The sequence below is a fragment of the Emydura macquarii genome, unplaced genomic scaffold (genome assembly GCF_026122565.2).
Source record: "Emydura macquarii macquarii isolate MOO-44397 ecotype Brisbane River unplaced genomic scaffold, CSIRO-AGI_Emac_v2 contig_1254, whole genome shotgun sequence".
In the NCBI taxonomy this organism is placed as follows: domain Eukaryota; kingdom Metazoa; phylum Chordata; order Testudines; family Chelidae; genus Emydura; species Emydura macquarii.
In genome coordinates this window covers 9,803,384-9,828,991 of record NW_027131391.1, presented here as the reverse complement: position 1 = coordinate 9,828,991, position 25,608 = coordinate 9,803,384, and the positions used below count along the sequence as shown (strand labels likewise).

General features: G+C 47.0%; 1 protein-coding gene across 6 annotated transcripts in view; it reads left to right on the top strand.

Annotated features, from left to right (window-relative positions):
• The window catches only part of NF2 (NF2, moesin-ezrin-radixin like (MERLIN) tumor suppressor), a 69,514-nt gene extending 44,319 nt beyond the window's left edge, over positions 1-25,195 (top strand). Inside the window, exons 14-17 of one of the 6 annotated variants that reach the window (XM_067550248.1) lie at positions 3,932-4,059; positions 5,396-5,555; positions 8,230-8,274; positions 23,388-25,195. In XM_067550248.1, the coding sequence (XP_067406349.1) occupies positions 3,932-4,059; positions 5,396-5,555; positions 8,230-8,265 (324 nt within the window). In that variant the 3' untranslated portion in view covers positions 8,266-8,274; positions 23,388-25,195. Of the gene's footprint in view, positions 1-3,928; positions 4,060-5,395; positions 5,564-8,229; positions 8,343-23,387 lie in introns of those variants that run through there. The other 5 variants (XM_067550246.1, XM_067550247.1, XM_067550245.1 and 2 more) reach the window with 5 other exon arrangements.
• The last annotated feature ends 413 nt before the right edge of the window (positions 25,196-25,608 follow it).

Here is a 25,608-nt window from a genome sequence, read left to right as displayed (position 1 = left end):
ATCTGGAGCAGCTACCAAACCTTTCACCATTCCAGTTTTTCTTTTGAAACGCCAACACTCCAAGCAAGTGTTTAAACAAGCAGTTTGAAGTAAACAACTTCTCATCCAGATTCTCCAAAGCTACCTGCAAATGGTCAGAAACTTTTCAGAGACTGCAGTGATGAAATAAGTCTGACACTTCCAGACTGAGGGCCTCTTAGCTGAGCTCTGTGCTTCACAAACCTACCCTTTCAACACTCCTAGCTTTACTATCCTATGGACCCCCAGGCTGCTGGGGTCCAATAACTCTAATGATGACTTTGGCGTATCCAGATGGTGAAGGGTCCTGGTTCAGAAGCCCAGTGGCCAGATCAGGCAAATACCAACAGCTGTGAGGAACTTGTAGCTTCAGGCGCCCTCAGGCTGGTGGTCTTGCCTTTGTTAAACCTCCACAGCAGTGACTAGCAAGGTCTTTTCTTTCCTGCACACACCCCACTCTCTCATTCGGTGCTAATCAGCAGCCAGCATAGATAGATTTTGCCTGTAGAACTGAAGTATAATTAAGTGGAAGATTGTTGGACAGAATCAAGCTTGACTCCACCCATGCAGCTGCATCTGTCCTAGAGGAATTGCACAGAGAACTGTTTTCCTTCTGTATATTATCTTCCTGCACCCCCTCCTTTCCTTAGAGGCAAGGGATCATCTCACACCAGCGTTCTCAGCATGGAGAAACAAATGGAATGCTTCTCTTTCATCTCCAGTTACCTTGCAGAAGCTTCTGTTGGATTTGCTCCTGCTTCTATCCCTTGGGTTAACTCTGCAGATACCAACACATCACACCTGCTCAAAGGCTGCTATTTTCCAGCATGGCAAATGTCCTTAGCATGCGAGTGTGGTCATTGGACTTTCATAAGTACAGCATTACTTGGCTGTGTGCATGTTTTTAAAGTTCTCTCTCTTGTCCTTCCGTTGCTATGCCTGTCTGTTTTGCTCTTTCCATGTGCTCTCTCTCTTGCTGCACTACTCCGCTCTGCTGTATGTGTGTTCCAGGGCAGACAAATGAAATGTGTGAGAACAGGATTTCAGTACACTGCTTCAGAGAGCTGGCTTCTGGTAAGCGTTCCTTCTCTGCCAGCATGCAGAGGGACCCAGCTGAGCAAGAGCAGTCAAAGAAAGAGAAGAAGAACATAGTGACCTGAGGGGGATCCATGTTTCCACAGCTGATGCATCTTCAGGAATCATGGGACTTGTGTCCCAGAGGTGAATGGCAGCAGTCTGAATAGCCAGACTTCCTCCCCCTGTTAATCAGGCTATCCCACTGAACCTGTTCTTTCTTGTCTCGTTCCTGTCCTTTGGTTAGATGGTCTCTCAGCTGCCAGAGCCAGCAGGATCTGCTCCCTCTGTGCTGGCCAAGGAAGGAGAAGAGGAGATGGATAAGCTACAGAAAGGACAGGAGGAGATGGTTATTTTTGTAACTCCATCTTCCACCAAACAAACTGGAGGCAGATGGGCTTCACAAAACTTACAAGGTTGTTCTTAGCACTCTTGAAGCCCATGGCCAGCCTGTTTTGGGTTTTTTTATGTTACTAAGCGGGGAGAATTAGGGTTCTCTAGGGCCAGTGCTGCATGGAGTGTGTGAATTTGAGTCTCAGATCAGCAGGGGTAGGAGACTGCTTTGTACCACACTTCAGTGACTCTGTTGGTGCTGACTGGGTGCAGAGGGAATGTTATCTGGTTCCCATCAGCAGGAAGGCGAGAAGATCTCTGCATAGTGGTGGAGAGGGGAGAATCCTTGAGGCTCTGACTGTACAGGATCCATCACGCTCTTCTCAGTGACGTCATATTTTTCAGATGCGACTCGATCTCTGCTCTCAGCAGCTGCCTCCACTGTCTCTCCTTGCTTAATGAACTACCCCTCAGCCTGCTTCACTTTCCTTTGGATACTGAACATTCCAGGCAGGTCTAAATAATATTGTCTGCCTTTCTTTGATCCTTTTAGCATAACCAATTGTCTCCAAATTCTCCAGCTGACAAGGACTAAAGGAGATGGCAACTTACAGACCATGACTACGACATTGCTTTGTCTTCATTCCTTCTGTTGCTGTTCACACTAGCAAGATCTCCGCCAGCTCGGGGATGTGTGCGCGCGCTGCAGTCACACTTTGGATTGCAGTGTATGCAGACCCGGAGGCTCTTAACTCACTTAGGCACTTTTCACAATTTTGCCTCCCTCTGAGATTCTGGAATTTAGGGTCACAGGTGTCCTTTTGGAGAGTCCCACAATGATGTTAACTTGGCTGCATTCCACGCAAACAGCATCAGGATAAGCTGTGTTTTGGGAAACACCCAAGAGTAGGTAATGGTATTTGTTACATGTGCAAAGTGGGTAGATTAACATAACCCTTGCACCAGGCCAAGCATCTAGTTTCAGCTGCCTTATTCATGCTGCTTCTGCTTATACAATATGTTCCCATTTACACTCCAAATCTGCAGGACAAAGGAAATGAGGTCCCACCATTTGTTCATTGCAAGCTCCTGCTGCCTATGAAGTTCATGCCTATGGCAAGGAAGGGAGGGTTATTTGCCAGAGTAGATCAGTTGCTATTCCAGTCAGAGCTGCTGCTACCAACCTTGGACTAGCTAATGGTCCTTGGATTATCCCAATCTAAGGAGCAAGGGAGGGAGACCAAGCACAGCAGTGTAGTCTGTGAAATCCACAGATGGCTCCTGCCCTCTGTCCCAGCATCAGTACACCCAAAGCCTGGCCTTAGTCTTGACAGCTATTGTCGATCTTCCCACCAACCCGTAGTCCTTTATAACACCTCTTGCTATGATCCCACAAGCCAAGCAAAATTGGGGTAGATCAGCCTTTGGCTAGGAGGCCTTAAAGGAATAGTGTGTGCAGGAATTAGTGGTGGTGATTTTAGTACATCTGTTCTTCCCTTTGAGTCAATAATGAACTGGTTCCACAGCATAATATTAGAGGGTGCTGTATGAGGTAAGGTGCCATCTTTCAGATGAGGCTTAAAATGGACATCCTGACCAATTGTGACCATTGAATATGCCGTGGAACTTGGCAATAGTCAGGATGTCTTGGTCAGAGTTTAAGGTCCTGAGCAGTTTCTGATTTGGATAATTCCATTCTGCCTCCCTATTTTTTCTCTGCACTTTTAATTGAATATTGGATTCTTCTGTCATACAGGATTTTGTATTAGCACCCTTTGCGTCCTGTTCTTAACTGCTGTGCAGTTTTACTGTTAAATAGCTACTGAGTTTCACCCCAGAGGCAGCTGCATTCCAGCAGAGTCTTTGGTGATCCCTGTACATATATTAAATAAAAGTAATACCTAGCTCTTATATTGTGCTCTTCTTCAATAGATCTCAAAGGACAGTATTATTATCCCCATTTTACAGATGGTTAAACTGAGGCACAGAGAGGCGAAGTGACTTGCCCAGTGTCACTCACAGGCCAGTGGCAGAGCTGGGAATAGACCCCAGGTCCTCCTGAATCCCAGTCCAATGCACTAGGCCACACTACCTCTCTTAAAGTGCTTCAAGTGTTGGAAAATCCTTCAGCATGAAAGGCATTACAAGTAGTTATCTTTTATTTCCACTGCATCATGTGCTATGTTCTTTTGATGGTTTTGATAACAAAGGAGTGAGTCACACTGCCTCAGCAATACTCTCCTACCCCTTGCAGAGCAATGAAATACTTTCTTGATCAGTGGTGTTAGAGGTAGCATAACATCCTTCAAAAGGGATGCAGTGAATTAGCATGTAGCCAGCATTGTCCAGGCTGTCAGCGAGCCAGCTCTTCACTAAAGCACCATTAGGTAGCTTCTTGCATTACAGGGTCAGCAATTGTCTTCTCTCGTTAGCTTTCTGCTACAGAACCCTTCAGGTAACAGTGGCTGTGTGTCCAAAGATGATTAATCTGTGCTCTCTTTAGCAGCCCATGAACTCAAGTACGACAGCTCTGCCTGCCGACCTGCCAAGCTTCAACCTCATCAGTGAGAGCCTCTCCTTTGACTTCAAGGATACAGACATGAAGAGACTTTCCATGGAAATAGAGAAAGAGAAGTACGTCGCTTGTTTCCATAGTATGTGTGCAAAAGTCACAGTAGTTCCTTGTGTAGCACAACTGCAATGAATTGAGTTATCCCGGGTGAATTTGGCCTGTAGTTCTGAAATGGTAGATCTCCGATTGGTGGCAATGTGAGGCAAAATGGGAAGGCCTCTGCATTTCAATCTGCTTTAGCAGATCAGCAGAGTCCCTACCAGGCATGTGGTGTAGTTGGGAAGAAACTTTGTCTTCTCTCTTCCAGGATGGGTTCTCCAGGTTGCCCTGGTGGAATCCTGATTTCACTGAGACCAAGAGCTTAGCAGGATTCAAAATAGATTTGACCTTAACCTGGGTAATGAAGATATTTGGTTACTAGGTTAAAAAACAGAAGGATTATACACTCATCTGCTGTGGACATGAGCCAGCCATTAACTTCTTGGCCACAAATGAGAGGACTAGAGCTGGGATAAGATCTCAGGCGTTTCCGATTCCCAGTCCAGTGCTTAACTTGCTAGATCATATCCCTCTCTTACCACACAGCTCAAATGATAAAACCAACACTAATTTGTCAGTATTGACCCACTGCAGCAATGCCTGCGCTCTTCAGGTGCTTAGTTGCAGCTGGTAATAGGGCCTCGCTCTTTGCAAGGCAGCCTGAGATGTGCTGGAGTTTTGCAGTCTCTGCATGCTTGCCTAGCACACTATGGACAGCCAAGACTGTGACTCAGTACCACGACCCAAACAATAACACATGGCAATGTCTGATGGGAGCCAATTAAGGCCAAGAATGACTAACCATTGTAGGTGCATCAGTTTTTTGGGGCACGTGACACCTTAAAAGGACCTCTTTTTGAGACCGTGCTGAGCTCCCACCCTCTGTAAATCAGGACCCTTTCAGACATCTGAAGTTGAGCATGACAAAACCAAGGCCCCCAAAATCATTAGTTGCTCTTGCGAAATCTGGCCTAGATGAACTGAGACCTTCATGCATTTTGATAGATTGGGTTTGTAAATACGCTGTGGAATAGAAGAGCACTATTAAAACCAGGAGCTTTCATTGGAATTGTAGAGGACTTGCCTGCATCTTGCTGCAGCTCCTAGCAGAGATGGGAAGGTGTGTAAACATCATCTGGACACTCTTGATTGGCTGTTTTTTCATAGCTACATAACATAGTTTTGCTCTTGAATTGGATATCTGGCACCTATTTTTAATAACAAACTGCTCATTGTTGTCCCCTGTACAGCATAAACGAGTGTAATCAATTTCATACTCTGAGCATGGTGAAATTAAAAGCCCCTATCAATTGTCATGGTATCACGTAACCATAAGATTGTGTATTATGTGTGCGCCAGGGTGGAGTACATGGAGAAGAGCAAGCACCTGCAGGAGCAACTGAACGAGTTGAAGACAGAGATTGAGGCACTGAAACTGAAGGAGAGGGAGACTGCACTGGATATACTGCACAACGAGAATACCAACCGAGGCAACAGCAAGCACAACACCATTAAAAAGGTACCGAGGTTCCTGCCTTGCACCTGATGAAATCTTGTTTTTTAAGCAGGCCTTAGACTCCGCTCAGGGAGTCATGATAATGTTTTGATGTAGGCACATATCCATGACTACTTAATCCAAGATTTAGGGGGAGACTGCAATAACAGAGGCAGCTCAGACTTTGTGTGCATCAGTCTGGGAACTAGAGAGCCAGGAAGAACCACAGGGTCTCTTTTTTTTGTCCAGCACCTTCAATAAAGCATCTCATTTATATTCATCACAGCCGACTCCTGTCTTTTCCATGCTGTGAGAGATAGTATGCTATGCATTCCTGAGTTACAGGTCCTTGGTGGAGAAGGCCCTTTCTAGCCTGAATCTATGCAGCCAGCAGTCTCAACCCTGCCCATCTCACTTACCATGGAAAGACAAAAGGGGACAGATGGGTGCAGTCAAGTGGACTGGTCCTAAATCTTGGGAAGCTTTAAATACTGATAGTAAGATTCTTGAATTGCATATATTGCATGATGTAATTGTTCGTACCCCTTGTTTCAAGTCACCATCTGGATCCAGGAGCTACCTGGACTTGGCCAAAGGATTTAAAATGACTGTGCCTTACTGGCATGGGCGTTAAGCATGAGAAAAGGTTTTTTAAACTGATCCCATTTCTTCTGTTGTTGAGAAGCTCCGCTATTCTGTCTTCCCAACTGGGGAAACTTTAAGGCGGGATTGAGGATATTGTTGTTATAATGGGAAATCCAAGCAAATGGAACAGCTTTCAGCCAGGCTTTCTTACAGTCTCCTTTCTTTTGGAAGGTTTAGAACTCCTAAACGCCATATGCACCAGGAGCTACAATTTATAGGGGACACTGCCAGTGATAAATTCAGACTTCAAAAATGAGACCTTCCCTGTTTCACTAATCCCACTGGAGAGTATTCAAACAAAGCATTTCAAAGTTCTGATTTGCTCTGCCTTTCACCATGGGGAGTCCCAACTGAACCAGAAACAAACTCTAGTCAGTTTCACTTCCTAGTTTTTTGTTCTAGCCCTATGCTGCCTGGGTTCCCAGTTCTTCAGAGAGAGAGATACTTAAATGCTTACAGACCATGTGTTTTTAGCGTCTGGAAGCCTTTTTGTTCATATTAGTCTTTGATAAAGCTCTCAGGAGTTTACACCCTTTTAAACTGAAAATGCTAAATTTGACCTCTGTACACAAATCTCAAAAGCTGCTGGCAGAGAGGCGAGAGAGTCCCATTTGTCTCGTTCATGAAGGTGGCTAGGCAATCATTTAGCTGTGTGGGTGAATCGTCGTTGCAGTCAGGACTGTCTAGTCAGTCTCTGTTCATTAGCTGAACCTTGAGTCTTGTCCTCTAAGGGGCAGCAACAGAGAAGCTCTTGCACCACTAGGCAGTGTTGTCTCGTGGATAGAACACTGAACTAGGCCTCAGAAGACTGGGATTCTGTTCCCAGGGTAGCCACTGCTTGCTGCACTTGGGCATTTCACTGCTCTGTGCCTCCATTTCTCCATCTGTAAAATGGGGCTGATGCTTCTGACCTCCTTTAGAAAGCGCTGTTGAGATCTGCCAATGAACAGCACTACTGAAGAACTAGGGATTATTGCTATTATTTATTATCTCAACCAGTGGAGCAAAGGTTTTTAAAAACAGAGTCTATCAGCAGGAGGCATTAAAGTAAAATCTCAGACAACTTGTGTTGTGCCATCGAGTTTTGAAATTTACCACTGTCGTGGAAAAGAATCACACTGCTACATTTTAGAGTTGGAACGGGTGCAGCTTTAATTGTGACACACACAATCACATAACCATAGCTATGGGGAACACTATAGCCAGAGGGAAAACCCAGGTGGCTATAGGGAAGTCAAGCAGCATGTCTGGATGCTGAGCAAATGTACTTCACCTGGCTACCAGATACAAAAGACTTATATAGGGGTTGCTTAGGTTCATTTACATGTTGATCATATAGTGGAATTTGATTAACAGTTTATACTTAACAGGAAAGACAATCACAATGCACAGTGGGGCACACCAGACGCCCTCACAGGAATGCCCAATGAGTCACTTGATTATACAATCAGGTTTTCAGGGACCCTGGTTAACTCCTGAAAATGGGTGGTGACACAATACCTGTTCAAATGCTAATTTGTATGGAGTGAGTTTCTATGGGGCCAGTAAGACAAAGGGGGGCAGGTACTGGTACTTATCAAAACAGGTGAAGTCTGTTCAGACTTCAATTAAGGCTCATAACAGAGACTTGCCTCTTGGGTGTGGTTCAAAGACCTCTTGTGGGATTTTAACATCTTTATCCTAATTTCAGTTGAGGCATTCTGTTAATGGTTTAGCCTGGGCCTTCTATTTCAGTTTCAGGCTACAACTTCAGGCCAGGCCTTCCATGACCAGTTTCAGGCCAAGCATTCTATTAATAAATGTAATGCTTATTTCTTTGATTCCGCACCACTATGACGGAAGGGGAGATTTGAGACACCTGAAATGAAAAATTATATCACCAGTTTTTCCCTGCTTAACTAAATAATCCCCCTCATCCCTCCTGGATGCTGTGCTAAACACGCCAGTCCAATGGGCAAGCTGTACAGATTGCACAAATGACTTAGCACTGCTCAAATCACAGAGGAATTTTTTGTTTTGTTTTGTTTTTGTTCATTTTATTTTGCTGGTTTAGCCTCAAGCCCAGGGCAGAAGACCTATCTGCATTTGAGACTTCAAAGTAGGTTGTTCCAAGGTACTCTATGTGTGGTGATGGGATCGCCGTCTGTAATACTAACCTGTGCATGAGCTTGCCTGTGAAACATGCTGCTATAGCCAGCTGTCACTGCTGCAGCCCCCAAAGCACATCGTAAGCCTGAGCCACCCCAGCAGCGTGCTTTGCAATTGCGAGAACCAATGCCATGTCCTATCCCTCCCTTACGTGGATCAGAAGAGCATGGAATGGACAGCAGGATTGTTCAGTCTCATCTTGTCTGTGGAATTTACGGCTTTTGTCCATTCACTTCTGTCTAAAGTCCTCTGTCCAGGTGGTGTTGTCCTCCTTGGTGGAAGCTGAATTGGGACTGTGAGTGGGGAGTGGGCTAACTGTTTCCTGCCTCACATGTGGGATGTCACTTCACTGCATGTGGGTGGAAATCTACCAGAGAAATGGATGCCCTTTGCAGACTCTGCAAGTGTAGCAAAGTAAAGTGGAAGTTGCTTCCTCCTTGATTTGCTGTAGATGAAAATTCATGAGCTCAAAAAAAAAAAAAACCCTCACCTGAAATTCACTCTTAATGCTGCCACTTGTGCTTCAGAACTGCCCCGCGGAAGCCAGGCCTCTGTCTCGGAGCAGAGCAGCAGGTGAACATAGAGGCAGTATCTCTGTCTGAGAACTGCTTATTCAAGAGACGTGTCAAGGGAAACAATTGAAGCCAGCCAGTATCTGAAAGCATCAACCAGGCAGGAGTCTAAAGCCAGTCCCATGAGACTGGCGTTGTTAGAATTGTTTGCCACAATTGGTACCCAGAGACTGGTATTCTCAGTTTTAGGGGCTGCATGCTAGCTCCTTGTCTGCAGTCATATAGAATCCTGGAAGCTGGAAATGGAAAAGACCTATTAAGTCCCATCTTGCCAATCCCCTGGGAGGTGCAGTTGTTTCCTTTATACATTCTCCAGGGGATTATCCAGTCCATTTTTAAATAGCTCTGGTGACGGAGCTTCCACCTTTTTCCATTGGGAAACTGTTTCATAGATGGGCCATTCGCTGAGCAGCAGTTCTGCCTCTTTCACAGCAATGCCTACATTTCACAGTGTTAGTACTGGGGGATAGCGTGGCGAGGCTCGGAGTCTGGACAGGGAACCAATTAATCTTTCTTTATTGCCCTAATCTCTAGAGGCCAAATTCTGCTCTGTAACAGACTCACAACTCCCTTGAAATTGATGGGAACAGAATGTGACCGTTGGAGCCTAAACTAATGCTGCCACCTGTCAAATTTTGTCTTTTTCATCTTTCATCCCTCTCTGCAATGCTCTTGTCCTCACCCCGAGTGTACTTACACTTCCTGTTCAGTTAACACCAAGTCTGTTGTCTACAAAATGTGCTTTTTTCTAAAGATTTAGCCTCTCGGATTGGCCTCAGTCTGTGTGCAGCTTACTGACTTGTGTGCCTTTGTGAAGACTCTTTTGATACCTCAAACAGCTTCAAAGGTGCTGTGTCTACTGTAGCCAAAGAGAAAGCAGATGTGTCCTGATCTTCAAACGCCAGAGGGCTGCAGTAGGCCCTGATCATAGCATTGAAAGAAGAAACTCTGTGACTACCTGCCACACTAGCAGCCCCTCCCAAATGCAAGTGGAAAACCTCTCGACAAACTCATTTCGAAATGTAGTGTTATGTAGTGGGGATCAGGTTGGCCCCTGGTTCAAAACTGGGATGAGAAGCTTCACTCTTGGGAGGCGGTGCAGCCCATTGGTAGAGCACTAGGCTGGGAACCAGGAGAGCTGGATTCTTCTGGCTCTGCTACTGACCTTGGGCAAGTCACTCCACCTCTCTGTGCCTCAGTTTCCCCATCTATAAAAGGGAATAATGGTTCTTTTCAAAGAACTTAGAGTTGTATGGATGTTTAAGGGCTAAGTATTTATTATTTGGAATTTGATTTTTATCACTGTATTTTAGATACACTTACTAAAACCAGAGAGAAAAGAGATGCCCAGAATTTCACTTTTCTGGACGTTCAGTTTTGAGTCACTTTTCCTCCCCTGCAGTATTTTATCTTTCGAATTGATCAGTGTCACTGCAGGATCTATTTCTGAATCAAAGATATTTGGTCTGTGCAACAAATAACAGCCGTCAATGGAGCCAAAAACATTAGTGCTTCACTTATTTAAAAAAAAAATCTGCAACTCCAGTCTTATGTGTATGGGTGGCATCTATAGACTGACTGTATTTAGGTCATTCTGTACAGTTAGAGCTCCACCAGATAGAAATGAGGTGAGAAAGATTAAAATGTTAGCCATAGTGTGTTCATTCCTGGCCCCTGGATCTACATTGTTAGTGGGACAGTTTGGTGCTTATTTGAGCTATCCAGACCTCTTGGATCTGTCATTCAGCCAGGATTTTGTGTAAGCAGTGTATCTGCTGCTCCTGGCTGAACTGCAGTTGCCCAAAGAAAAGCCATTCTCATTGGTCCTCTGGCCAGGAAATGCCAAAAATACAAAGAGGCCAAAAAAATGAAATGAGTGTGTAGAGTGGCATTGAATGACTTGATTCACCTTTCGTCACCCCTCTGAAAGGTTTGGGTCAAGTGTTCAGGTGGGGCGAGATGAACACTGATGTTGGAGCCTTCTGTGCCATCCTTTAATCTGCAGTTATTTTTAAGAAACGCAGTGTCATCTTTCAGTTTGGGCAAAATCCAGCTGTGGGCACATGGCAACTGGGGTAAAATGAAGCACTGACTACTCTGAAAGAAATAATCCATCAACTGTAAGAAATCCTGGGTGTGGAAGAAACCTCTCCTGTAATTAAACGTGATTCACGGCAAATGTTTTTGTGACCTCTGGGTTTTGTTGCCTGCCTTTGAAGATGCCTGCTAAATTTTTCATGTTTAATTCTGCGGTTTTATGAGTTCTGTGGGCACCACACAGCACCTCATCTGGAAACTGATTTCCTTCCCATGGAGCTTGTTCACTCTGCCGCCGCTTGGCTCTACTAACTCCAGCTGGCTCAGCTTCAAGAGGGTTTGCTTCTGAGACTGCTGTGGAATGTAAAACTCAAGGCATGTTCTCTTCTCCACGCTTTCTTTGATTTAAGGGGCCTTTCCCAGGACAGGTAACACAGCTCTGCTTAATGTCAACAGGAGTGAACAGAATTTGTTGAAGTGTTGGTTTTCTCCCCAGTTGTTTTTCTCTTGACTGGATTTCTCCAGCTATCGTGATGACCCCCTGCAAAGTACCCAGCCTGGGAACTAGGCACTGTCTGTTCCCAGAGCAATAGTCTTGTTAGTCAGTGATTTGGTAGTTCTGCCAGTGGGGCTAGTCTCTGTGTCAGAACGTCTTTTCATGCCGCTGCCATGTCTTCCAGTGGCCAAGGGTTTCCATTCAATGATTCAAGCAAGGTGTAAACCGAGGTGCATTCTCCAGTGGGATCTTCAGGTGGAGCTTAGAGATCCCATGGCACTCTGAGGAGAATGGAAGGGATGTCATTCCTTTTGGCCAGGTTGACATTCCTGTGTTCAGTAAAAGCACAGATTCTAATGTCGCTGGCTGTGTGCAAGCTATGGCTGACTGAGTAATGGCTGTTTTGTCCCAGCCTAGTCAATAGCTGATTCATTCCATTGTAGAGAAGCTCTGAAAATGGAAGTCAATATATAAAACTTCTGTTTGTTCAGAGTCCTGTCCTGTGTTGTCGGCCGGAGTTTTGGTAGCCCACTTCAAGTATTTACCATCAGTAGGCTGGCCTTGATTCCTTTGTGTCTTTGGGCTTGATACAAATATAGCATATGCTGCTAGCTTGGGTACCCGGGAGCTGTCTGAATATCGAACAATGGAAGGGGCAAGTCAGGTTCAGAGTTAGGCGTGAAACTTACAGATTCAACGTATTTCTCTGGGCATTCCCCTCCCAGAGCCCTCACACTGACACGGCTAGTGTGCATGTTAACACTGCAATGTCAAGGGGCAGTGCCCTTGTCACCTACAAACACATCCTCTGCCCACAGAAAGAGGAAGGTGTGACTGTGGAGTAATCCCTTCTTCAGACTGCCATCTCCCTGAGAACTAAAAAGGCAGATGAAATGTAAGCCCAGCTTGGTTATTTTCTTGTGACAGTGCTGGCCTGAGTCAGGTAGGATTTGTGCACAGAGGTAGGGGTGTGAGAGGAGAAGGGGTCCAGAAGTTCCTCTTTACAGGCTGTGACAATTGTAGATAGCACTGATACTGCACAGGTGTAGATGTGGCTTCTCAGAGGTACTAAGCACCTGTAACTCCAGCTGGAAGTCAGAGTGCTGCCATGAGTGTTCAATGCCTCTGAAAATCAGGCCCGTAGAGAATATCTAGGGGTCCTATAAGGCCATATCCACACTAATCTTCTATTTCCCATCATGGGAGCATTTGCCTAGACAAGGCACTAGCTTTAATAGCCACATCCTCTAGATCTCCTCTGATCCAGAAAGTGAAGCTGACTAGAAACATAAAGGAAACTAACTAGCTTTTTTCCCTTTGTTCATGCTGAGTGAAATGCAACAAGTAAAAATCAGGGCTATCATTTTGCAAGCATTTGGAAGGTGTCACCTGCAAATTGATTATCTGCTCCTGTTCAACACGTTCCTCACCCAGACAAGGAAGACTTATGCTCTGGTCCGTATCCTGAGAGGTGCAAAGGTGATGTAGGAGCAATAGAAAGAGAGAGGTGATGAGGGGGAGTAGGAAATGTGTGTGTGTGTGGGGGGGAGAGTAGGAAAAACTGTGGGAGGCTTTGAGAAAGGGGGAGAATTAACGCATCCATCTGGAAGTGCAGACTAAGAAGGGCAGATGTAGGAATGGGATGGGAAGCAAGGGGGAGGGAAAGAGAGAGTGCTTGCCGTATACAGAGCTTTGAATTTCAGTTAATAGAGAATGTAGCTCTATCAGCAATCTGAAGATGTGCCACGGTTTGAATCAGGACGGGGGTAAGGCCTTCCTTCCTCTCTTCGGTGGTATAGGTCACTCTCCCCTGGAAGCTGGCAGGGATGCAGCATAAACAATGAAATGAGAATTCTCTGTTGCAGTAATCTAAGGTGGTGCTTGTAGCACAAGTAAGAAAATAGCTATTAAAAATCTGGCTGTTAATATGAGCATCCCATAAAGCAGAAGCTTCCTTTGTCCCCCCTTTTGTACTCCTGAGTGAAAGGGGAATGTTTATCATGGGTTGTTTTTCCTGAGCTTCTCACTGGTTTTGCAGCAAACTTGTGCAGTAAACAGACTCCCTGCCTGGAGACTTGAGCTCCTGCCCCTAAAAGATTAGTATGATTTTATACCCTGTGCTTCCTCCCCCTCCATACATCATCTCCCATTTATTGGGGAGGATGTGTAAATGGATTTGGTGGTTTCATTTCAATGCCACACGGTTTTGCTGTGCCAGCAGAAGTTCTGCGCATGGACTTATTGGGTTAGCTGCCATAAAATGGGTTTGTATATGATGGACTTATCGTTTGCTTTAGAATCAGATACAAAGTCTGGAACCCCTGGGTAAAGGCAGCCAGCCGCTCCGTGAAGCCCTAGCAAAGAGGCAGAGGGAATGAATCTCCCTGGTCCCTTTTCCTTATCTTGATGCATTTTAGCGCTAGCTGTTTAAGTGCCCTCCCTCTTTCCCTCTACATTTTCTTTGATGGCTCTAGTAGTATGTTGTGGATTCTCCCCCCCCCGCGCACGCAAGAAGGAGATTATCACAACACTGCCTTGTAAATCCATTTCTCTCTGCACTGACGAAAATGTAATTTGCTTTTAATCACTTGGCTTTGCCTGCACAATCTTATGTTACAGACAGATATTTATTTATTCTTGTATCACTGTGGGGAAATGGAATCAGTGTGTATGGACTGCTTTAGGAGGGCAGCAGGGAGAACTTGCAGCTGATCCAGTGCCCAGCTTTCCACACAGGAGGTGCTGGAGGAGCTGCTAATAGCTAAGCTAGTGCCAGCCAGGAGGCACTGGGGGGAAGTGATGGGGCAGCTCTCAATTTTAGTTGCCAGACTTATGGGTGCTATAGGGAATGGTATAAAAACAATGGCAGCTGGCAGCTGTTCAGGTCCCAGCCTCTTCATGCGGGCAGCAATATAGGAGCACTGCCTCGAGGGAGTATTGCAGTCTTCTACTTTTATAAAACATTGGTGCAGGGCAGGTAAGAGTGAAACTGGTGGTTCCCAGAATAGGGGGTGGGATTTCCCAGATGCCTGGTGTCTGTATTGCAGCAGAAATAAAATGAAAACTCGCTTGGTTCAAAGAATTCCACTGCACATCCCACTTATGTAAGTCCTCTGGCTACCTAGCAGCACTTAGTATGATGAGTCAGGGTTGTTTCCTCTTTGCAGAAGCTGGAGACTTCACTGGCTCTGCCCTTCTTTTTAGTTGAGTGGATGTGTCTGGTTTTGTCATGTCACACGCAGTCTGGATGCAATTGCTACGTGCAACTCCAGAGTTGAGCGTGCAGCTCTCTGAGCAGCCCTGCAGCATGGTGGCTGTCAAAAGCAAAAACACTGCCCAGGGTCAGCACTTCCGTGGGCTTATTCACCTGAGCATTTCTTGTTGAGGCCAGAGCTGTGGGAGGGGAGCCAACACGCACCCTGTCTGTAATTTCTCCACAGCGGAAGATCAGTAATAAATATATATACAGGCTCTTTAAAAAGATTTTCATCCAGGAGCAGGATATCAGCAGTGACGGAAAGTAACAATCTGCTCAGTCAAGAGCAAAGTTAAATTCCTCCTGTGTTAGTCACAGGACAGATTATCATCTGATAGCTGTCACCTAGAGCAATTCTTCAGATTCCTGGGGTGGGATCTCAGCTGGCGCCTTGACCAGGCTAACAGGATGGTGAACCCTCAGTGCCTGGAATCACTCACCTACCATTGGTTATACCAGCTAGGAGAAGTATGAGGCTTCTCAACTCTACTGCATGTGGGCATAAGCTGGGGACAGGAAATAATTTTTCTCCGTGGAATTATGGGAAGGTTTGTTTATGGCTTTCTCAGAACACCCAGCATTAACCGTTATTGGAGACAGGATACCCAAACAGTGAACCCTTGGTTTGTTCTGGTACTGCCAGTTCAATGCGTGGTGTAGGATCTCTGGCCAAATTCTGCTCTGTTACACTGGTGAAATTTCCGCTGGACTCAGCTGGGCTACTCGCCTGTCATAGGGCCAGTCTTGGCCCTCATTGCTCAGTGCTGATCTTTGATGATGCAGAGCCAGTTGTTACCTCAGAATCTGCAGAGGATACAGGACACCTGCATTCTGTTTCCAGCTCTCCCGTTGGCTCGCTTTGTGACCTTGGGCAAGTCACCTCATCACTCTGTGCCTCAGTTTCCTTGTCTATTAAATTGGGAGAGCAATGCAGAAAAGTGATGTGAGATTTACGGATCACAAGCACTGAGTGGTGTTAATGCCTAGAAGGGCAGAACAGAGCTAGATTTCTTCTTTCTCCTTGCTTCTGCATTGGAGCCACTCATTGCTGTGCTTTCATGCGCCCCGTCCCGATTTACAGCAGCATTTACCCAGAATTGTGCTGCCTTCAGCACTGATGCTGGTGCAAAAAGAGTGACTGTTGGTTTAAAGTGTACTGGGGAGGGAATAGATGGAAAAGCCTACATACATTGGAAGGTATTAATAGTGGAGTGTTGAATCAAAATAGGTCAGAATCTCCCTCTCAAACCTGAGGGAAACATATATTTTGCTTCACCTTATTAATCTTTGTTAGTGTTCTTACCTGGCCCTTTTCACTGTAGTGTCTGAGCACCGAGTTTGTGGTTGTATCTCTCTGACTAGCACTTTTCAGTACTGTTCCCCAGCTTAAGATCATCTTCCTGTAGGGCTTTTTTGTGTCTCGATCCAATTAAGGGCTTCCAGGATTTCCTGTTGAATTAAGCAGGTGCCTTCATGGCAGCACCAACCAAAGGATTTGGGAATGACTGTGGAATTGGGAGCTCACAGGAACTTTTACTCCGCAGGCCATTCCTGTTCTCGCAGCTGTTGCAGAAGCGACAAGCCTAATGGGAAGGGATGATGAATTGCTTAAATCTGAGTTAAACTTTGCCCATTCACTAGACCGAGATGCTCAGAGGCAGCAGCACATCTTCTCTTGCTCACGCTCAGCTGAGGGGGAAAACCAGCAACTTATGGTGAATGATTGTCTGATCAGGCCATGGTAGGAGGAGAAAGAGGCTCTTCTCTTTAGAGCAGGGAGCTACTTCTGCAAAAATAAATACATCAAATCGACTCTGCAGATACACAGGGCATCTAGGTTTGACTGACTCTTCTGCAGCTCCCCAGTGGAGAGCATTTTCCTGAAATAATTGCCCTGTTTTCTCTTACTGCTCAGATGACCCCTCTCCTCCCCACCCCCGCTCCCTGCCAGTAGAATTTGGACTAGAATGATACAGAGGGAGTATTATGGCAGCAGAGGTTTTGCTCCAAGGGAAAGAAGAAGCCAGTGAGTTTTGAACTGGCATCCAGGGGGTTATATTTGCTTTTTACAAGCTGATCCCTCTTGTTGACATATTTACTCCTGGGGGAATTCTATGCAAAGAATTTAATTTTTGGTGCAATATTTTAAAATTCTGCATATTTTATTTGTCAAACCAACACAATATGATCACCCCTGTTTCAATTATTTTGCTAACTTATTTCAAAATAGCTGTCCGCAAGTATGTCTTGTAAGAATGCAGACAACAAAAAAGATTCAGGAAATGGTTTTGATAAATAGATTCCTTATGAGGCATATTAATACATGACTTGGAGTAATTCATTTAAACTACAATACAGTAGTTTGTTTATACAGTGGGCCTACTTATTTATATAGTGAGCTACAGCTTTATGCTGAATCCATCAATTTGCTGGACTCTTAGGAAGACAGAAGGAAACTTGAAGTATAATTATAGGCTGCCATCTGTTGGAAGGGTTTTTTCCTCACCCCTCAAAAGGATAGGCTTGTATGGGGAGTCGGGAGAGGGAAGTAATTGCTGGGAAGAAGCCTGGGAGAGAACCTGACGGGTTGGTGGGGATGGAGGGGGGAGTAAGGAACAGGTTTTTTGGGGGGGATTGTTGGGGAGTTGGGGAGCTTCCCCCATGCAGCACCTGGCTGACCCCTAGCCACTCCCATTCAGTCAGGCACAGCTAGCCCTGACCCCATGTGTCCCCGCACCTCCAGTCCCCATGTATCCCTGTACCCCCACTCAGCCACCCCATGCAGCCACTGTCCCCATGTGTCCCTGCACTCTCCTGCCCCCTTCCCTATGTGGTTTTGCACCCCTCTGTCCTCCGGTGTCCCTGCACCCCCACTCAGGCCCCACCCCAGTTTGTCCCCCCTGACTAACCCTTCTGAACCCCAGTCTGTGACCCCCCAGCAGCCCCGTGTGTCCTGCTCTGTCAGTGCCCTGCCATCCCATCCCTCCTCACCTGGCCCTGCAGACAGGGCATTGTGAGAAAAGCAGCCTCTGTTCTCTCTGTCAGTTGCTGGCTGCTCTGGTGAGCCAGTTGCCCTCTGTTCTGGCACCATAGCAGTCCCTGGTGGGAGAAAGGTGGAACTACAGCGCCTCTCCAGTAGAATGTATTTTCTGCAGAGAAAACAACTTCTGTGCACACAGTGGCGCAAAATTCTCCCAGGAGTACATATTGCAGTAACTAGCCATATCTAAACATACGTCTGTGTAGGTTGTCAGCTGCTGTAAACAATATTTCTTAATTGGAAATCCAGGACTGGGGTTGGCCTAGAGCAGGTATTCTGATGCCCTTCTGCTTCTCCCAGTGCCCAGCATTACCCTTAACCCTCTTTTAATGAGTGGATAATGGCACTGAGTGGTCACCAGAGACCAGGTTTAGTTCTTGCTGGGTCTCAATGAGAACGTTTCTTCTGCAGAGCTGCCTGCCTTTTCCTCCTCTTGCCTCATGCACAATTAATTACAACATTTGATCCTGCAAGTGTCTTGGGGAGGACCAGGGTTTTGCAGGGGAAGTGGCTTGCCAATCGAATGAGTCTTTCTTCTCCCTAATGAGTAGTTGGGACCAGCTGTGCCTGGGATAAGCAGGAGGCAGTTCTTAACCAGAGAACTGTCTGATTCCTGCAAGAGGAGGAGTTGGCTGCTGAGCAAGTCCTGGCCTGGGCATGACTGGAAATGTTCCAGCAGAGAATGTTAAACCGCTTCTGTCATTTTCTCTGCAGTACAGGTTTTCTAACTGGAATTGGATCAGTCAGGAATTATTGAGTAAGGGACATGGGCAGGCACGTGGAGGAGGGGAGGGTGGGGTTTAAAATGTGTTGTAAGATGATCCTAGGATCCCTGTCTCAGCAAAATGCCAGTTCCTCAACTATAGGCACATCAGTTAATCCAGCTGAATCTAAACCACCTCCATTAAGCATTGGACTCTGGACTTCCTGCGTCAGCTGCTTTGGTCCCTCCCCAGCTCATTTACTGATTCAGCTGTTGTTTAGAAGGCGGCCGTTGTCCTAGGGCGCTTGTTTCTGTGACCATATTTAAATATAGTGACTTCCTCCTGGGGCCCTGGTGTTTCCTTTATCTTCCTTCTCAGTGTCTTCTTTCCTAAGAAGACTGAGTGGCAGTTCTTGCTGGGAGCATTATTTTATAAATACCCCATATCAGTGACTCGCTGCTCCTTCCCAGACAGATGACACATTCCCTGCCCTGCAAAAGAGAAAGTGCCCTCAGAGGTGCTGAGTGTCCTCCACTCCTCCTGCCTTCAGTGGGAGTCAAGGATGCTCAGCTTTTTGCAGGATCAGGCCCTACCGAAGAGTAGGCAGCGCTCAGGTGACAGTGGGTGTGGAATTTGTTGGGGAGGAAGGTGTGCATGGGTTTGAAGAAGGTGCCTGCCACCTGCAGCAGATGTGTAAGCAGTCACAGGTGGGCTGACTTTCAGAGGGACTGGACATCCAAAGCTTCAGTAGGAGACAGGAGAGCTCTGCCCTCTGGAAATCAGGCCTTAGGTCTGTGTGTGTAAGAGGGGGAGCTCTGGTGATGGGGAGGGAGTACTTGACCATTTCCACCTGAACACCCATTCTCCTAGTTTTGGAGTAGCAGGACTGAACTGTACTCAACTCCTTGCTTGGGATCAGCAAGTCATTACTCTGAGTACTTAGTATTGGACCCTTCTCAGCGTAGCCAGCTGGACCCTGGCATTGGCAGCACATTTCTCAAGAGGAGAATGCACTAAACTCTCCCCAAACAAAGCAAAGAACCCAGCGTGCACAGTGGCAGGATCAAACACTGGTACAATGAGTCAGTTTGCCTGGCCTGCCTTCTCCTGAGCTCCCTACAGACCTCCAGCCGATCACCCATTTAGCAGGCTGCCTGCTGTTCCTGCCCTTCATGTTTAGTGAATGGGGAGTGTTGCCACCAGACCCGGCAGAGAGTCTCCAAGTTCCCCTGTAAACAGGAGGGGGAGGAAAGTGGATCAAACCGTGGCTAATTTTAATTGTTCGTCCCCACCCTAGCGTGCTGTGGTTTGCAGCAAGGCAGCTCCTTGGCCAGGGTTGACAGCGGTGAACTGTCTGCAGGCTAGTGAGCACGGAGGGAGCTGATCCTGTTCAGTCAACTAGTGACTTCAGTGGGAGCAGGATCAGACCCATCAGCAGGGCCCCATGTTCTCCACCACATAACGAAAGGAATGCTGCAGCAATGTTAATTACATTAATTACGTTAATTTATTCCGTTGCCATGCAACACCCTTCACTTCAGATGAAAGTTGTTAAAAACAGAGTGCAGCTATCGGTGTCTACTAAGTCTGCTGCTGCTCCCTCCCTGCATCCCCTACCCAGGTATTGCTACTTGAGACCCCCTGCCAAGTTACCCTTGGGAAAGGAGGAAGCTTTGAACTGACAGGGATTGGAATGGGTCTTTGAGCCAGGCTGGGATGGCAACAGATACGAGAGGAGCCATTGAGGCCAGCTTCCCTTTTATGCCAAGGGAAAAGGTGTCTCCAAATAGCATCAGGCAGGGTAGGCCAAGGGCGCAAGTCTAAAAGCCAAGCTGCTATTCTGAAAGGCTGTTTGGAAATAGTAGCCTGCACCCTGCAGCCAGCCCCATTCCCAGCAATGCTGGCCACTCCAGACCAGACTTCTGATCTGGCTCCTCCTACTCCCTGGCTGCGAGAGGTGAGCAGGCATCTTTCCTGGTCCCGCAGAGAGCTCCTCCCGCTAAACCCCAACCATTTCTACTGTCAGGCTCCCTGGAACAGTGCAGGGACAAGCCCACCTCACACGCCTCTTGAGAGGAAGTCTAGCAATGGCTTGAGCAGCCCACGCTGGGCTGCAGGTCCTCAGCCAGCAGGCCGGTGCCTGAAGAGACGGGCACAAAACAAATCTCTCCTTTTTCTGTGCAGCACGGTGGAAACTGGTGCTGATCATGCAGCTAATGCCCTCAGACAGAGAGGTAGTCACAGACCAGTCACTGCAAGGCCTAGACAGTGGTCTCAGCATAGTAGAGACATCTGCTGAATTCCTCAGCAAGTTCCTTCGTGCCGGAATCCTGGAGTGCCTGGGATCCCTGCCCATGGCTGAGTAGCAGTGGGTGGTGCAGGTCATGTGCTGATGAGGAAGAAGGAAGGGCTGTGCACGCTTGTGGTTTCAACATGGTAGCTTTGGTCTGAGGGGTTCTTCCTCTGTCACTCACCAGGGGAGGTGACCTGGAGAGATCTTGAGCCCTTGTCACCCAGGAGTTCTGAAGGAACTCAAATGTGAAATTACAGAACTATTAACTGTGGTATGTACCCTATCATTGAAATCAGCTTCTGTAACAGATAACTGGAGGACAGCTAATGTGATGTCAATTTTTAAAAAAGGCTCCAGAAGCAATCCCGGCAATTACAGGCCAGTAAGCCTAACTTCGGTACTGGGCACATTGGTTGAAACTATCATAAAGAAGAGAATTATCAGACACAACGATGAACACGATTGTTGGGGAAGAGTCAACATGGTTTTTGTAAAGGGAAATCATGCCCCACCAATCTACTAGAATTGTTTGAGGCGGACCACAAGCATGTGGACAAGGGTGACCCAGAGTATATAGCGTACTTAGATTTTCAGAAAACCTTTGACAAGGTCCCTCACCAAACGCTCTTAAGCAAAATAAGCAGTCATGGGATAAGAGGGAATCAGTGACTGGTTAAAAGGCAGGAAATGAAAGGTAGAAATAAATGGTCAGTTTTCAGAATGGGGAGAGGTAAATAGTGGTGTCCCATAGGGATCTGTACTGGGACCAGTGCTGTTCAACATAGTCATCAATGATCTGGAAATAGGGGTAACTAGTGAAGTGGCAAAATTGGCAGATGATACAAAGCTACTCAAGATAGTTAAGTCCAAAGCAGCCTGTGAAAAGTTACAAATGGATCTCACAAAACCGGGTGGCTGGGCAAGGAAATGGCAGATGAAATTCAGTGTTGATAACTGCAAAGTAATGCACATTGGAAAACATAATCCCAACTATACCTATAAAATGATGGGGTCTAAGTTACCTGTTACCACTCAAGAAGGATCTTGGATTCATTGTGGATAGTTCTCCGAAAACATCAACTCGATGTGCAATGGCAGTCAAAAAAGCTAACAGAATGTTGGGAATCATTAGGAAAGGGATAGATAAGAGAGAAAATATCATGTTGCCTCTTTATAAATCCATGGTACACCCACATCTTGAATACTGCATGCAGATCTAGTTAGGATATGGAGAAGCTTTCATACGAGGAGACATTAATAAGACTGGGACTTTTCAGCTCGGAAAAAAGAAGACTAAGAGGATATGACAGAGGTCTATAAAATTGTGACTGGTGTGGAAAAATAAATAAAGTATTAATATTAGTGTTACTATTTCTCATAATATAAGAACTAGGGGTCACCAAATGAAATTAATAGGCAGCAGGTTTAAAATGAACAAAAAAGTATTTCTTCACACAATTCACAGTCAACCTGTGGAACTCTTTGCCAGAGGATGTTGTGAAGGCCAAGACTATAACAGGGTTCAGAAAAAGAACTAGATAAGTTCATGGAGGACAGGTCCATCAATGGCTATCAGCCAGATGGCAGGGGTTGCTGTTTGCCAGAGGCTGGGAATGGCCAACAGGATGGATCACTTGATGATGACCTGTTCTGTTCATTCCCTCTGTAGCACCTGGCATTGATCACTGTTGGAAGACAAGATACTGGGCTAGATGGACCATTGGTCTGACCCAGTATGGCCATTCTTATGTTCTTGTCATTGGTGAGGTGAAGACGACCCAAGCTGGGAGCTGTCGTCTAGAATTATTGTCTGGATAGGAGTGAGTAGGTCTCGTTGATGGACTCAGCTTCTGAGATGTTCCTCCAATGGCGCTTCATTTAAATGCTCTTCCTGCACCACCTCCCTCATGCTGTCTTGGCTAGATGGAATCCTGGGTACAGGATACTCTCTGGGCTGAATGATGGGGAATTCCCTGGGCTGCTACAGCAGGTGTCTGAGTGTGCTCTACCTATGTCTGGAGGGAGGGCTTGGATCCCCATGGCTGTGGGTGTCCTTTGTGACTGTGGGGCCTTTTTTACAGTTCCTTGACGCATCCAGGCAGAGCTGCTCTAGGTGGTGTCCAGTGGCACCATGGACTCCACAGAGCAGTTGGGAGTTCTCCAAGGTTCTCTGCTCAGGGGCCCTTCTGATTTATCCTTTTGACCCTGTGACCTGCACCCTATCCCCATTTGTTCATTTTTGACCTCCAGGATCTGTTGTGGTCTGGGGCCTTTTGTTGCCCAGTTATCAAATAGGCTGGATGAGTGAGCGAGGAGATTCTTGTCTGGATCATGGCTGATGCCCCCTCCATTGGGCTGCCAGGAAGAGCTGCTTTCACGCAGGCGGAAACCTATGGAAAAGGATTCCTCCCTGGTTGCATTAGCCGGTCAGCCCAATGCTCTCTGGGACTTGATTTGATTTCCTAAAGTTCGGCCTGATCCTGTGGGGCTCTGAACACCAGCAGTACCCATGGACCTCCCCAGTAGATGCAGGTGCTCAGCATTTCTGTGGATCAGGCCCATAAACCTAAACTCACGTGGTCTGGTGCAGTCCCCCCGAACGCACTGGGGCAGCATGGGAAAGCGGGTCAAGCTTTCTTCAGCCTCTCTCTCTACTCTCTTGCAGCTCACCTTGCAGAGCACCAAGTCCCGCGTGGCCTTCTTCGAGGAACTCTAGGAGGTGACCCAGCCATCCTGCACTGCTGCTTCCACCGAACCAGCCACCTGCCAGCCAGAACCTCTCTCAGCCAGGACACAGAGGCACATCCCATTGGCTGGGGGAGCCAGGCGTGGAGCCCCATTACCTGCTGGCTGGGTGCAGTCTGGGACAAGATGCTGCTTGTGTGCGGTGGACTTGGTCCGTCAGCTGTCCGCGGATTTCAACAGGATGTTCTCTAGCTTAGTTTCTCTTAATCCCCTTTGTAGGTTAATTAGCTACCCTCTTCTCCTGTTTATAATGCTGAACTCTGCCGTCTCTTGCAGTCTTTTCAAGCAGCATTTATATTTGGTCATGACTGTCGTGTGACCTCCTGGGTGATGGAAAGCAGGCCAGTGTGGGCTCCTTTCCCTTCCAGGCCCTGCTTTAGGGAATGCCACAAATAATGTGCGCTCCCGCCAGTGGAGATGTGACACCTTTGGCAGTTCCGGGGATGGGGGTGGGATTTGTGCTACCCTTTCCACGTCCCCAAACCTTACAGGACTTGCCCTTGATTTTCAGAGGGGCTGCCTGCCTGTAGCCCCCATTCATGACATGCAGAATGGTGTAATGCAATGCCATAAATCAATGGTATAGCCTCACCTAGGAGAGCATGTTTGAGTCCGGTCATGTCAGATGATCTAACAGATGTAGAAGGGGTTCAGAGCAAGGCAGGGGAATAGGTTTGGAATGACTTCCGTATGAGGAGCGATTGAAAAGACTCGGGCTGTTTACCTTAGAGAACAGTCTAATGGGGGGAGATGGCAAAGGTGTGCAAAATAATGAAGGGGATAGAGAAGGAAGATCCACCCTCTCCTGTATAACACATGAGCAAGGGCATTGTCTATGAAACTGAAAAGTGGCGTATTCAGCAGTGATCAAAGGAAATATTTTCCCCCACAGTGAGTAATGAGCCTCTGGAATGCCTCGCTACAAGAAGACGCTGACACCAGTAATTTAGCAGGATTATATCTTTATCTGGATACAAAACCAACCAGAATTCAAGCAGGAAACGTCTAAAAAGTAACTGAGTGTTGGAGGAGATCTGAACCTTCATGCTTGCGTGGAGAAGCTGACCTTTAAATACTGTGGATCAGGAGGGAATTTCTTATGGGCCCTGGTTATCCCATACCTATCTACTGCAGGGCTCTTTTCTCTGTCCCCTGAAGCATCTAGCAGTGGCCCTTGTTGGAAATGGGCTAGATGGAGTACTGATCTGATCCAGTGTGTCAGTTCCTGTTAATGGGAGCTGCAGGTGCTCAGCCTCTCTGCAAATCACCTCCCTTGCTCCTTTTTTACTCCCCTGGCAGGGTTGGTAACAGTGCACAATGAGCGGGATCTCCACTGAGTGCAGTCTCAGCTTCTCTTTGTGGCCGAGTCCCGTGGAGCACATATACCAGGAGCAGTCTTGCTCTGGCTGTGGCAGAGCCCGTGGTTTTCAGTCCCTGAAGGAGCATGCTGTGAACACTCGCATCCTGTGGCAGCTGCAGTACAGAGCCAAGCAACAGGCTTCAGTCCTAAAGCAGCCGAAGTGGGGTTGGCTGTGAAATGAAGTAGTTCTCTCTTAGCGAGGGAGTGGAGGCAGCTCTGTCGAAGAAGTCAGTGGCACCCTCAGCTCTTGGAAGGAGCAAAAACCTTGGTCCGCTGGTACTGTGGGAGGAGAGGACTAACTCCTGGGCCATGTGTCCTTAGCACCCTGCCTCCTTTGCTAGTATTCACCCCTATCAGGTCCTGCTTTGTGTTCTGCTTTGAGGGATGAGTGGTTGGAGGGGACTGGGGCTAGAAATCGCTTACTACTTCCCCCAGGCTTGACAGCGCCATATCCAATGCACCCTGTTCTTGTGTAATGGCCTCTGCTGCCACCTCTCTCTCTCTCTCACACACACACACACACACACACCCAGCCCCGCGCGCCCCCCCCCCCCCCCCCCCCCCCCCCCCCGCCCATAAGCTGCTATTACCCCGTAAGCTCACCCCCTTGTTGTTCTCTGTTTCATTCTGCACTGTCATAAAGTGTGACTGCCCTGGTGGTTCTATTCACTACATAGAAAGAAATACACTATTCAACTCTTACATGGGGCTGCGTCTGACTGCCAGCCACTTTGAACGGTGCAGCTTCTAAAGGGTTAATGCTGGTGCGCTCCTTGAATGC